The sequence below is a fragment of the Rhinoraja longicauda genome, chromosome 41 (genome assembly GCF_053455715.1).
Source record: "Rhinoraja longicauda isolate Sanriku21f chromosome 41, sRhiLon1.1, whole genome shotgun sequence".
NCBI lineage: Eukaryota > Metazoa > Chordata > Chondrichthyes > Rajiformes > Arhynchobatidae > Rhinoraja > Rhinoraja longicauda.
In genome coordinates, this window is record NC_135993.1 from 1,502,438 (window position 1) to 1,517,938 (window position 15,501).

The window sequence follows — 15,501 nt, forward strand, 5'->3', positions numbered from 1 at the left end:
CATTTGTTGACAGTCGCTTGCGAGGTTGTGGGAGCGTATCATGACAGAGTATTCATGGCATGCCTATATATGGACGAAGGGATTAGTCCAGCCTGCCAACGCTGCTTAGTTAGAGCAATATCCACACTGTAGGCTCAGCCCTGCTCCAAACCAGCCAGCATGTTAACCCATTGCACGCCACACCTCCAGTTTAAAAATTCCACTTGGAATATCTTGGAGCACCAAGAACCTGTTACTCCAAAGGTAGACACAACATAAATGCTGGAGTAACTCAGCGGGACAGGCAGCATCTCTGGAGAGAAGGAATGGGTGACGTTCCGACCCGAAATAGACAATAGACAATAGGTGCAGGAGGAGGCCATTCGGCCCTTCGAGCCAGCACCGCCATTCAATGTGATCATGGCTGATCATTCTCAATCAGTACCCCGTTCCTGCCTTCTCCCCATACCCCCTGACTCCGCTATCCTTAAGAGCTCTATCTGCATTCAGAGAACTGGCCTCCACTGCCTTCTGAGAAATGTCACCCATGCCTTCTCTCCAGAGATGCTGCATGTCCCAATACTCAATAGTCAATTTTATTTGTCACATACACATAAATGTGCAGTGAGTTACTCCAGCTTTTTGTGTCTATCGTCGGTTTAAACCAGCATCTGCAGTTCGTAACATAAATAACCTGCTAGACCCAAGGAATATGTGTTGGAAGGAACTGCAGATACAAGAGTCTCGACCCGAAACATTACCCATTCCTTCTCTCCAGAGATGCTGCCTGTCCCGCTGAGTTACTCCAGCATTTTGTGTCTATCTTCAGAAGGCAGTGGGGGCCAATTCTTTGAATGCATTCAAGAGAGAGCTAGATAGAGCTCTTAAGGATAGCGGAGTCAGGGGGTATGGGGAGAAGGCAGGAACGGGGTACTGATTGAGAATGATCAGCCATGATCATATTGAATGGTGATGCTGGCTCGAAGGGCTGAATGGCCTCCTCCTGCACCTATTGTCTATTGTCTTCGGTTTAAACCAGCATCTGCACTTCCTTCCTTCAACAAAGGGACTACTCCCATTCTCCTCTCTCCTGACTCTCAGTCTGAACAAGGGTCTCGACCCGAAACGTCACCCATTCCTTCTCCCCTGAGATGCTGCCTGACCTGCTGAGTTACTCCAGCATTTTGTGAATAAATACCATCGATTTGTACCAGCATCTGCAGTTATTTTCTTATACTACCTGTTGCTCGACTGCGATTTCTCCTCAAGGTATGTCTACTTTGAAGAAGTTCTCCTCCTCTCTTCGACGAGAGTTTAGCAACATGCTCTCTTGTTGCTCCCCCTCTGTGATTTCTCCTGCCCTCCTACTCTATGACCACATTTTGACCCAGACTCGCTACCACAGCCACATCTGCTTCCTTGGGACTTGCCTGCGCATCAGTCTGAAGAACGGTCTCGACCCGAAACGTCACCCATTCCTTCTCTCCCGAGATGCTGCCTGACCTGCTGAGATACTCCAGCATTTTGTGAATAAATACCTTGGACTATCTTTGATCGGTCTTTACTAGACTTTGTCTTGCACTAAACGTTGTTAGTAGGGGAATCGAGAACCAGGGGGGAATAGGTATAAGATGAAGGGGGAAAGATTTTATAGGAACCTGAGGGGCTGATTTTGGATGACCAGCCAGAATGGTGGTGCTGGCTCAAAGGGCCGAATGGCCTACTCCTGCACCTATTTTCTGTATTTCTATGTTTCTACGTAGCTTTATTCACACAAAGGGTGGTGGGTGTCTGGAACAAGCTGCCAGAGGATGTAGTTGAGGCTGGGACTATCGCAACGTTTAAGAAACATTTTGGCAGGTAAATGGATAGGACAGGTTTAGAGGGATATGGGCCAAACGCAGGCAGGTGGGACTAGTGTAGATGGGGCATGTTGGGCGATGTGGGCCAAAGTTGGGCCAAAGGGCCTGTTTCCACGCTGTATCACTCTATGACATTTAGGGTTGCCAACTTCCTCACTCCCAAATAAGGGACAAGGGGTCCCGGGCGGCCGCCATTGGTGGAGCGGGAGCACGTGGTCGCTGGCTGGGTGAGGTCACGTGGGGCGCGGGGCGGTGACATCTATTTGGGAGTGTGGAAGTTGGCCAACCCTACTATCTCCAGGTCCCTCAGGTCGGCCGATCTGGGGCTACTCACTATCTCGCGGTCTAGGCTTAAGCTCAGGGGTGACCGCGCTTTTGCGGTTGCAGCTCCAAGACTGTGGAACAGCATCCCTCTCCCCATCAGAACTGCCCCCTCCATCCACTCCTTTAAGTCCAGGCTCAAAACCTATTTCTACTCCCTAGCGTTTGAGGCCCTCTGAGGGGGCGCTGTGAACTGTTTATGTATAGAAACATAGAAAATAGGTGCAGGAGTAGGTCATTCGGCCCTTCGAGTCTGCACCGCCATTCAATATGATCATGGCTGATCATCCAGCTCAGTAACATGTACCTGCCTTCTCTCCATACCCCCTGATCCCTTTAGCCACAAGGGCCACATCTAACTCCCTCTTAAATATAGCCAATGAACTGGCCTCAACTACCTTCTGTGGCAGAGAATTCCACAGACTCACCACTCTCTGTGTGAAGAAATGTTTTCTCATCTCGGTCCTAAAAGACTTCCCCCTTATCCTTAAACTGTGACCCCTGGTTCTGGACTTCCCCAACATGGGGAACAATCTTCCTGCATCTAGCCTGTCCAACCACTTAAGAATTTTATATGTTTCTATAAGATCCCCCTCAGTCTTCTAAATTCCAGCGAGTACAAGCCTAGTCTATCCAGTCTTTCTTCATATGAAAGTCCTGCCATCCCAGGGAACAATCTGGTGAACCTTCTCTGTACCCCCTCTAAGGCTAGAATGTCTTTCCTCAGATTAGGAGACAAAAACTATACACAATACTCCAGGTGCGGTCTCACCAAGGTCCTGTACAACTGCAGCAGAACCTCCCTGCTCCTATACTCAAATCCTCTTGCTATGAATGCTAACATACCATTCGCTTTCTTTGTATGTGCTGTTATGTTTGTGTGCCATTGTATGTTCGTTCTTAGTACCTGAACTGATGTGCAGCACTTTGGTCAACGTGGGTTGTTTTTAAATGTGCTATACAAATAAAATTGACTTGACTTGACTACTAATACGGGACAAGGGCGGTCCCGTACGGGACAAACTAATTTAGCCCAAAACACGGGATGTCCCGGCTAATACGGGACAGTTGGCAACCCTAATGACACTCTATGACTCTAATTGCTTGTGATCCCAGGTCATGTCAGTGTTTACTATGTGTGGCTGGGAAGTGTGGAAGTATTTACAATGCATCTCTGGGAGTTTGCCAGTATTTACGGGCGGGTTGTGGCCCAGGGAGGTTGGAGTGGCTCAACCTCTCCTACGATACATCTTTATTGTCATTGTACAGGGGTACAACGAGATTGGGAACGCGACTTCCATTCGATGCAATAAATTAATTAGCTAATCAACAGAAATTTAGACAACCCAGAGAAACAAAATTAGAAACAGTTAAAACAGTATAAAGTGCAAATAGGTCCTGTGCCGGGTCGATGTGCAACTTGACCATCTGAAGGAGACAGCTCATTGGGGGGGGGGACACTCAACAGGACTGGTTCAGAGCAGCTATGGCCCTGGGGATGAAGCTGTTCCTGAGTCTGGAGGTGCGGGCGTAGAAGGCCTTGTATCGTCTGCCCGATGGTAGAAGTTCGAACAGACTATTGCAGGGGTGTGAGGAGTCTTTGTGGATGCTGGTGGCTTTCCTGAGGCATCGTGTGTTGTAGATGCCCTCCAAGGCTGGAAGCTGCATCCCGATAATCTTCTCAGCTCTGTAGACTGCCCGCTGAAGAGCTCTCCTCTCCACCTCTGTGCAGCTGAGATACCACACAGGGATGCCATGCGTTAGGATGCTCTCTGTGGTGCAGCGGTAGAAGGTCGTCAGCAGCTGTTGGGGCTCCTCGACCACATCCACGAAGTCCAGGCTTGGAGAGTGCTCACCAATGAGTGCCACTTAGTCTAGTTTGGAAACACAGCACGGAAACAGGCCCTTCGGCCCACCGAGTCCACGCCGACCATCGACCGCCTGTTCACACTAATCCTGTGTTACCCCACTTACGCATCCACTCCCTACAAACTAGCAGGCAATTTGCAGAGGGTCAATTAATCTACAAACACGCACGTAGTTGGCATGTGGGAGGAAACCGGAGCGCCTGGAGAAAACCCACGCAGTCACAGGGAGTACGTGCAAACTCCATACAGACAGCACCTGAGATCAGATGTGGGAGGAAACCGGAGCGCCTGGAGAAAACCCACGCAGTCACAGGGAGTACGTGCAAACTCCATACAGACAGCACCTGAGATCAGATGTGGGAGGAAACCGGAGCGTCTGGAGAAAACCCACGCAGTCACAGGGAGTACGTGCAAACTCCATACAGACAGCACCTGAGATCAGGATCTAACCCAGGTCTCTGGTGCGGCAGATCTTTCAGTTCGGGGAGTTTCTTCCCGGCTGTTATCAGGCAACTGAACCGTCCTACCACAACCAGAGAGCAGTGCTGAACTACTATCTACCTCATTGGTGACCATCGGACTATCCTTAATTGGACTTTGCTGGCTTTACCTTGCACTAAACGTTATTCCCCTATCATGTATCTGTACACTGTGAATGGCTCGATTGTAATCATGTGTAGGAAAGAACTGTAGATGCTGGTTTAAATCGAAGGTAGACACAAAATGCTGGAGTAACTCAGCGGTACAGGCTACATCTCTGGAGAGAAGGGATGGGTGACGTTTCGGGTCGAGACCCTTCTTCAGAAAGCAGAAAAATGGGATTAGGAAGCGGGGATCAGCCATGATTGAATGGTGGAGTGAACTCGATGGGCCAAATGACCTAATTGTACTCCTATAACTTGTGAACTTGTAACCTGCTACATTCCAGACCTCCAGCACTGTGTGTCTTTTCTTTTGGCAAACCAGCATCTGCAGTTCCTTGTTTCTCCATGACACCTCAGGGGCTACTAACTGCCACGGACACTAGGTCCATCAGCTGGCCCAGACATCATGGGATGATCTTCATCTCAAAGAACCAACCAGACAAGTAATCAGGTGAATCAAGGCAAAAACATCTTAAAATACAAAATCACACAAGTTGCAATATTATTTTCATAGCACACAACTCCAGATATCCATGTAAGTGTCTTTAATGTTGGTGTCCCGGCCTTGCCTGCAGTCCCAGTGTGGTGCGACCCATTGCCCAGGTGTACAGGTGAGGTGCACAGGTGAGGTGTTACAGGTGAGATGCACAAGTGAGGTATACTGGTGAGATGCACAGATGAGGTGCACAGGTGAGGTGCACATGTGAGGTGTACAGGTGAGATGCGTTACAGGTGAGGTATACTGGTGAGATACACAGATGAGGTGCACAGGTGAGGTATACAGGTGAGGTGTTACAGGTGAGGTGCACAGATGAGATCCACAGGTGTGGTGCAAAGGTGAGGTGTACAGGTGAGGTGCATAGGTGAGATGCACAAGTGAAATGTTACAGGTGAGGTGCACAGGTGAGTCCACAGGTGTGGTGCACAGGTGAGATGCACAGATGAGGTGCACAGGTGAGGTGCACAGTGAGGTGTACAGATGAGGTGTTACAGGTGAGGTGCACAGGTGAGGTGCACAGGTGAGGTGTACAGATGAGGTGTTACAGGTGAGGTGCATAGGTGAGATGCACAAATGAGGTGTACTGGTGCGATGCACAAGTGAGGTGCACAGGTGAAATGCACAGATGAGGTGCACAGGTGAGATGTTACCTGTTCTCTTGTCCTGCCTCTTGCCTCCATTCCGGCCATTTAATCCCACTTCCGGGAGCCTTACATCATGACGTAAGAAGTGAGGCGGGGCCCAACCACAATGACCTCTGAGGATTGTAGTTCAATACCGCAGTGACTTCTGGGGATTGTAGTAGGAAGGAACTGCAGATGTTGGTTTAGTTTAGCAATACAGTGCGGAAACAGGCCCTTCGGCCCACCGGGTCCGCGCTGACCAGCAATCTCTGCAGACTAACACTATCCTACACCCGCTAGGGACAATTTTTACATTTACCAAGGCAATTAACCTACAAACCTGTGCGTCTTTGGAGTGTGGGAGGAAACCGAAGATCTCGGAGAAAACCCACGCAGTTCAGAGGGAGAACGTACAAACTCCGCACAGACAACACCCGCTGTCGGGATCGAACCCGGGTCTCTGACGCTGCAAGTGCTGGAAGGCAGCAACTCTACCGCTGCGCCACCGTGACCGCCCATGACTAAAGGTAGACACAAAATGTTGGAGTAACTCAGTGAGTCAGGCAGCATCTGTGGAGAACATGGATAGGTGACGTTTCACAGAGTGCTGGAGTAACTCAGCGGGTCAGGCAGCATCTGCGGAGAACATGGATAGGTGACGTTTCACAGAGTGCTGGAGTAACTCAGCGGGTCAGGCAGCATCTCTAGCATAACACCAGCATTTTGTGTCTATCTTCGGTTTAAACCACCATCTGCAGTTCCTTCCTACACACACATACACACACATATATATATATATATATATTTGAGCTTTTATTCTTGTTCACATGTCTGTTGTGCTGCTGCAACTAAGAATGTCATTGTTCTATCTGTGACACATGACGTTAAAACTCTCTTGACTCTTGAAAACATCTCGCAGTCTGACCTCGTGATAGAATCAAAGTCCCTGTTGAAGTAACTAAAGACTGTAGACACTGCCTTGTACAACCGCAGCAAAGAGTCGACTTGTTTATTTAACACCTCCCGCGAAGTAAGGAACCTTACTTACATTTTGGTAAAATAATTAACCTTTGTTAGTTGGTTTATCTTGAAGCACATCAATCTTTGCAAAGATCATTTCCAAAGCAGGGCAGACTGGTGCCATTTAAGTAATTACTTAATAACATTAATAGTATTTAAGGTGTAAAAATATACAATGCATGCGGGTGGGGTGACAGATGTCATTATTTTTTTTAATAACAATCTAACGGTAAAAGCTATTTTGTTTGAAATAATTTTAATAGTTCACTCGTTTTAACATCAAAATCTCCTCCAAATGTGTGAGATAATGGAAAGGTTGTTAGTGCAAAAAATAATGCAGTTTTCAAATTAGCGTAGACAATGTAAAGAAACAATGTATAGGGACTTCCCCAGGGACTAGTGGCCTGGAGCCAGTCTGTCTGCAAAGTCCAACTGATCTTTCTCAATCTAAGTCCAGAGTTCCACTCTGCGCCAATGAATACAACCTAACCTTTCCCTGAGCTGGCGGGGGGGGGGGGGGGGGGGGTTTAGCACATTGGATTCTGCAGCCTTAAAGTGACCCCCACCTACCGATCAAGAAGAGTGGGTTTCATTGTCATGTATTCCCACAACAGGACTACCAATTTCCCAATGCATAAGAATGAACTGCAGATAGGAAAGAAAAGTGCAGATGCTGGTTTAAATCAAAGGTAGACGAGGGTCTCGACCCGAAACGTCACCCATTCCTTCTCTCCCGAGATGCTGCCTGACCCGCTGAGTTAGTTACTCCAGCATTTTGTGTCTACCACCGAAGATAGACACAAAATGCTGGAGTAACATTTACACCGAAGATAGACACAAAATGCTGGAGTAACTCAGCGGGTCAGGCAGCATCTCTAGAGAAAAAGGAATAGGTGACGTTTCGGGTCGAGACCCTTCTTCAGACTGAGAGTCAAGGGAGGGAAACGAGATAGTCAGGGACCGAGAAATTCCTATTTGCAGCAGCGTACCAGGTACTTATATGCAACACACACACACACACACGCATAAATACACACACATGCACAAACATGCATAAATACACACACATGCACAAACACATGCACAGATGCACATGCAAACACACACACACGCATAAATACACATGCACAAACACACGCACGCACAAACACACATAAACACAGATGCACACACACAAACACGCACAAACACAGACGCACACACACATACACACACATGCACAAACACGCAGACGCACATGCAAACACACACACGCACAAACACACACGCACAAACATAGACACATGCACATAAACGCACAGATGCACACACAAACACACGCACAGACGCACACGCACAAACAGACACACGCACACACACACACACACACAGTGGCACAATGGTAGAGCAGCTGCCCCACTTTATGTTCTCTGCAAGATTCCAGCATCTGCGTTCCTTGCTTCTCCCTTTAAACCTTTCCATGTACCCGAACAAATGTCCTTTCATTGTTGCCAATGTACCAACCTCAACTACCTCCTCTGGCAGCTCGATCCATATACCCACCACCCTCTGTGTGAAAAACGCCTCTCAAGTTCCTATTAAATATTTTGTCACAATTTATTTGCTTAGTTTATTTTAGAGATACAGTGCGGAGGAAGCAGGCCCTTCGGCCCACCGAGTCTGTGCCGACCGGCGATCCCCACACACTAATACTATCCTACACACACAAGGGACAATTTACAATTTTGCCGTAGCCAATTAACCTACAAACCTGTCTGAAGAAGGGTCCCGACCTGAAACGTCACCTATCCATGTATCCCAGGGATGCTGTTTGACCTGCTGAGTTACTCCAGAACTTTGTGTCTTTTTGTTAACAAAAGGGATTACATTGTTTTGTAGTCTAGTCTGTCTGCAACTCTCCACCTAACACACACACACATATATACACACACATACATATATATAGAACCATGGAAAATAGGTGCAGGAGTAGGCCATTCGGCCCTTCGAGCCAGCACCGCCATTCAATATGATCATGGCTGATCATCCAAAGTCAGTAACCCTGTTCCTGCTTTCTCCTCACATCCCTTGATTCCGTTAGCCCTAAGAGCTAAATCTAACTCTCTTGAAAACATCCATTGAATTGGCCTCCACTGCCTTCTGTGGCAGAGAATTCCAGATTCACACACATACATACACATACCTATATACACACATATACACACACACATATATATATACACTCAGACACGCATAATACACACATATATATACACATATAAACACACGGACACGCAAACACACACACACATAATATATTCCACTGACATGCATAATATACAAACATATATATACACATATATACACACACAGACATATGAACACACACATATATATATATATACATATATACACAGATACATACACACATATATATATGTGTCCGAAGAAGGATCTCCCATTCCTTCTCTCCTGAGATGCTGCCTGACCTGCTGAGTTACTCCAGCATTTTGTGAAATAAATACCTTCGATTTATACCAGCATCTGCAGTTATTTTCTTACACATATATATATACACACACTTGCACACATGCAACTAACATGCATGCACAGGGTAAAGGCAGGGAAATGCACTTCATTGCAAAGTCAAACTTGCAGCCAGCATTACTCAAAGAAACAAGAGAGGGAAAAATAAACAAGGCGACTCTGTCAAGAGCTGTTAGTGACCTGGTTGGATGCTGTGGGTAACGGGGAGGGGAGGAGTGTTAAGTGGTTGCAACCTGTGTGACTGCCTGCAGGAGCAGATGACAAGTGGTCTTTAAATTTAAAATGCTCTTGTTATTTCAGTGCTCCTCCCCTCTCTCCCCCCTACCCCTCCTCTCCCTTTGATGGGCTGTGGCCAAGAGATGTGGTGCACTGTGGTGTTGGGCGTTGAAGTGGATGGTACCATGGAGAGGATTGTCCCCAGGTTTGCTTTGGGAACCCAGGAGTTTGACATCTGGAAGGACTATCTGCAGCTGTCGCTGAAGGTGGAGGAGCTGTGTCGGCCTGGGATGGACGACAGCGAGCGGGCCGATGTGCCCACCGTGCCCGCTCCCCTCTCCCCTGGCACCTTACGCCCGCGGCTGGAGTCGTCGTCATCTAGCGAGTCCCCGCCCGAGCGTGACGGTGTCGGCAGGATCCCGGGCGGCATCTGCACCTTCTGCAAGCACAACGGCGAGTCCCGCAAGGTCTACACCTCGCACATGCTGAAGGCGGAGGGTGGGAGGGTGCTGTGCCCCATCCTGCGCAACTACGTCTGCCCGCTGTGCCAAGCCACGGGCGACTCTGCCCACACCCTGAAGTATTGCTGCTTCAACCCCGACAAACAGTCCCTCTACCGGAACCATGGGCGTAACTCAGTGGGCAAGAGGTCACGTCGCTGACTGGCCCGCCAAAGTCTGCCAGGACAAGAGGCCTTCTAAAACTTGAAACACAGGCGGAGAAACCTTTCAGACGGCCAAAGTCAACTGGACAAGAGGCCTTCTTCTAAAACTTGAAACACAGGCGGAGAAACCTTGTAGATGACCAAAGTCAACTGGACAAGAGACCTTCTTCTAAAACTTGAAACACAGGCGGAGAAACCTTGTAGATGACCAAAGTCAACTGGACAAAAGACCTTCTTTTAAAACTTGAAACACAGGCGGAGAAACCTTGTAGATGACCAACGTCAATTGGACTAGAGATCGTCTTCTAAAACTTGAAACGCAAGCAAAGAAGCATTGTAGATGGCCAAAGTCAATTGGACAAGAGACTATAGACAATAGGTGCAGGAGTAGGCCATTCGGCCCTTCGAGCCAGCACCGCCATTCAATGTGATCATGGCTGATCATTCACAATCAGTACCCCGTTCCTGCCTTCTCCCCATACCCCCTGACTCCGCTATCTTTAAGAGCTCTATCTAGCTCTCTCTTGAAAGCATCCAGAGAATTGGCCTCCACTACCTTCTGAGGCAGAGAATTCCACAGATTTACAACTCTGACTGAAAAGGTTTTTCCTCATCTCCGTTCTAAATGACCTACCCCTTATTCTTAAACTTCTTCCAAAACTTGAAACACAGATGGAGAAACCTTGTAGACGGCCAAAGTCAACCAAACCAGAGTCTGAAGAAGGTCTCGACCCGAAACGTCACCCATTCCTTCTCTCCCGAGATGCCGCCTGTCCCGCTGAGTTACTCCAGCATTTTGTGAAAAAGAAACAAGAGAATTTCTTTTAAAACTTGTATTACAGGCAGAGAAGCCTTGCAAACAGCTTAAGTCATCCAGAAGAGAGACATTCTTCTAAAACTTGCAACATAAGCAAGGGCTTTGTAGAAGGCTAAAGTCAACCAAACAAGAGACTTTCTTTTAAAACTTGTAATATATGTAAAGAAGTTTTATGGACAGCTAAAGTAAACCAAAACTGAAACTTTCTTTTAAAACTTGTAACACAGGTGGAGTGCCTTGCAGATGGCTGAAGTTAACCAGAAATAATTTCTTTTAAAACTTGTAATATAAGTAGTTTTGTAGACAGCTAAAGTCAACCAAAACAGAAACTTTCTTTTAAAACATAACATAAGCAGAGAGGTTTTGTAGATGGCTAAAGTCAACCAAAACAGAGACTTTTCTTTTAAAACTTGTAGCATAAGCAGAGAAGCCTTGTACATAGCATTGTTGATATTATAATGCTTAAGATGAGTGGATCGGAACTGGTTTGATGTTCATTTATATTTATGATCCCGGACTGCTAACGTTTTTGTTTTATTTGCAGCTTTACGGGAGTTGTAAAATGTCTTTAAAAGAGAGTTTTATTTTTCTTGAGGAACGTTGTATATTAAAGTACGTTTTTATCTTTGTGACTTCTGCTTACTTTTCACTCTGTGGTAGGATCACGGCTTGTGTGGAAATCCCCGAGTGTGGCAGGTGTCTAATTGTAATTCTGATACCCAAAATGCTGTGAGCCCTCGTTTTAATGGACCTCTTTATAATGGATTTTGGTTATAGTGAACTTTGACCAACACATCTCCTTTAAACTTTGCCCCTCTCACCTTAAAGCTATGCCCACTCGTCTTTGACATTTCCACTCCTAGGAAAGTTCATGATTTCAGCTTCCTTGTTGTTAAGAGTTCCATTAAAAGTCTGAAGAACAGTCTCGAATCATAGAGTGATATAACGTGGAAACAGGCCCTTCGGCCCAACTTACCCACACCAGCCAACATGTCCCAGCTACACTAGTCCCACCTGCCTGCGTTTGGTCCATATCCCTCCAAACCTGTCCTCCCCATGTAACTATCTTAACTATTTCTTAAATATTAGGATAGTCCCAGCCTCAACTACCTCCTCTGGCAGCTTGTTCCACACACCCACCACCCTTTGTGTGAAAAAGTTACCCCTCAGATTCACCTTTTCACCATAAACCCATGTCCTCTGGTCCTCGATTCACCTACTCTGGGCAAGAGACTGTGCATGCAGCCGATCTATTCCTCTCATGATTTTATACACCGATTTTATAAGACCCGAAACATCACCCATTCCTTCTCTCCAGAGATGCTGCCTGTCCTGCTGAGTTACTCCAATATTTTGTGTGTATCTTCCTTTAAAAGTGAAATTGGATTGATGGGTTGAATGGCCTTTTGCAATTCTGCTCATTAATTTTATGTGTCACAGGTTGGAACCCAGTAAGTGATAGATTTATGCATCAACAATCGATGTTCTCGGTCGTGTCTTTCAGTCGTACAAGAACACAAATTAGCAACATGTTTAGCAAAACCTAGACATCTGAGCAACATTTTCAATACAACAATTCCTAGCAGTGGTCATCTCCAACACAACACAGAATCTAAAATATACAAGGAACTGCAGATGATGGAAGTGCTGGAGTAACTCAGCGGGTCAGGCAGCATCTCTGGAGAAAATGAATAGGTAACTTTTCTGGTCGATACCCTTCTTCAGACTGAGAGTCTGGGGAGAGGAAACCGAGATTTATGTAAAGGTACATAGAACAAATTGGGGTGGGAGCTGCTTTATTTCCCTCGTCGTGGGTAGTTCTACAGAACTGGCAAAAGTTGCAGCAAAGCGTCAACTACCGTACTCTGAAGCACCAATTGCCATTTTGATTGTTGGAGTTGACATATGAAAGAAAGATTGAACAAATTAATGAAAGATAAGCAAAATGACAGATCAAAGCCAGCAACGATGATTGTCACCCATTCCTTCTCCACAGATGCTGCCTGACCCGCTGAGTTACTCCAGCACTGTGAAACGTCACCTATCCATGTTTTCCACAGATGCTGCCTGACCCGCTGAGTTACTCCAGCACTCTGTGAAACGTCACCTATCCATTAGTATAAGAAAATAACTGCAGATGCTGGTACAAATCGATTTATTCACAAAATGCTGGAGTAACTCAGCAGGTCAGGCAGCATCTCGGGAGAGAAGGAATGGGTGATGTTTCGGGTCGAGACCCTTCTTCAGACTGATGTCGGGGGTGGGACAAAGGAAGGATATAGGTGGAGACAGGAAGATAGAGGGAGATCTGGGAAGGAGGAGGGGAAGGGAGGGACAGAGGAGCTATCTGAAGTTGGAGAAGTCGACGTTCATACCACCGGGCCGCAAACTGCCCAGGCGAAATATGAGGTGCTGCTCCTCCAATTTCCGGCGGGCCTCACTATGGCACTGGAGGAGGCCCATGACAGAGAGGTCAGACTGGGAATGGGAGGGGGAGTTAAAGTGCTGGGCCACCGGGAGATCACCTATCCATGTTCTCCGGAGATGCTGCCTGACCCGCTGAGTTACTCCAGCACTCTGTGAAGAAACATCACCTATCCATGTTTTCCAGAGATGCTGCCTGACCCGCTGAGTTACTCCAGCACTCTGTGAAACGTCACCTATCCATGTTCTCCAGAGATGCTGCCTGACCCGCTGAGTTACTCCAGCACTCTGTGAAACGTCACCTATCCATGTTCTCCAGAGATGCTGCCTGACCCGCTGAGTTACTCCAGCATTTTGTGTCTGCCTTCAGTATGAATATGGACTTCTCTAGCTTCGTAATCCTTGCTTTTCCTCTCTCTCCATCCCTCCCCTTCGCAGTTCTCCGGCCAGTCTGACTGTCCCCCTGATTATATTTTCATCTCTGTCAGCTTCGTTGTCACTTTCTCCAAGGTAACAATTATCTAGATTTTAGATTTAGAGATACAGCGCGAAAACAGGCCCTTCGGCCCACCGGGTCCGCGCCGCCCAGCGATCCCTACACATTAACACTATCCTACACACACTAGGGACAATTTTTAAAAACATTTACCCAGTCAATTAACCTACATACCTGTACGTCTTTGGAGTGTGGGAGGAAACCGAAAACCCATGCAGGTCACGGGTAGAACGTACAGACGGCGCCCGTAGTCAGGATCGAACCTGAGTCTCCGGCGCTGCATTAGCTGTAAGGCAGCAACTCTACTGCTGCGCCACTGTGTCGCACATACTTTACATTTCCCTTGAACTCCACCCCCTTTGATGTCTTATTCTCACACCTTACCCTTCCTCATCTCGGTAGCTCCCCCTCTCAGTCTGAAGAAGGATCTCGATCCGAAATGTCACCCATTCATTCTCTCCGGAGATGCTGCCTGTCACGCTGAGTTACTCCAGAATTTTGAGCCTATCTTAATAGGTTTGGGATAGTTCCTGCCTTCTCCCCATACCCCCTGACTCCGCTATCCTTAAGAGCTCTATCTAGCTCTCTCTTGAATGCATTCAGAGAATTGGCCTCCACTGCCTTCTGAGGCAGAGAATTCCACAGATTTACAACTCTCTGACTGAATTTTTTTTCCTCATCTCAGTTCTAAATGGCCTACCCCTTATTCTTAACTAGATTTTTGTAATAATTTATACATATTTCACTGCACATCTTGTACGTGGGGAAGAGAGCGGAAGTTTTGTTGCCTCCATCACAGTGATGGGGTGTTTGGAGTCACTGTGATGGATGTTTGTGTTGGGGTCATGTGTCTTGTGTTCTTTTTTTTTGTGTGACTGCTGGAGATGTAATTTCGTTCGGTACCTCGGTACCGAATGACAAATAAAGCTCTGTACTCTGTATTCTGTATAGAAACTTACAAAATTATTAAGGGGTTGGACAGGCTAGATGCAGGAAGATTGTTCCCGATGTTGGGGAAGTCCAGAACAAGGGGTCACAGTTTAAGGATAAGGGGGAAGTCTTTTAGGACCGAGATGAGAACGTTTTTTTTCACACAGAGAGTGGTGAATCTGTGGAATTCTCTGCCACAGAAGGTAGTTGAGGCCAGTTCATTGGCTACATTTAAGAGGGAGTTAGATGTGGCCCTTGTGGCTAAAGGGATCAGGGGGTATGGAGAGAAGGCAGGTACGGGATACTGAGTTGGATGCTCAGCCATGATCATATTGCATGGCGGTGCAGGCTCGAAGGGCTGAATGGCCTACTCCTGCACCTATTTTCTATGTTTCTATGTCACAGTCTGAAGAAGGGACTCGACCCGAAACGTCACCCATTCCTTCTCTCCTGAGATGCTGCCTGACCTGCTGAGTTACTCCCGCATTTTGTGAATAAATACCTTCGATTTGTACCAGCATCTGCAGTTATCTTTTTATACTATGTGACAATTAAACTTGACTTGGATTGTGGAACTACAATCCCCAGAAGGCATTGGGGGGCGGAAGTGCC

General features: G+C 47.0%; 1 protein-coding gene across 1 annotated transcript; it reads left to right on the forward strand.

Moving 5' to 3' along the window:
- The first annotated feature begins 9,683 nt into the window (after positions 1 to 9,683).
- LOC144611798 (nanos homolog 2-like) lies at positions 9,684 to 10,220 on the forward strand. The gene has a single exon (XM_078431056.1). It carries the CDS (start codon positions 9,684 to 9,686, stop codon positions 10,218 to 10,220), a length of 537 nt encoding a protein of 178 aa, XP_078287182.1.
- The last annotated feature ends 5,281 nt before the right edge of the window (positions 10,221 to 15,501 follow it).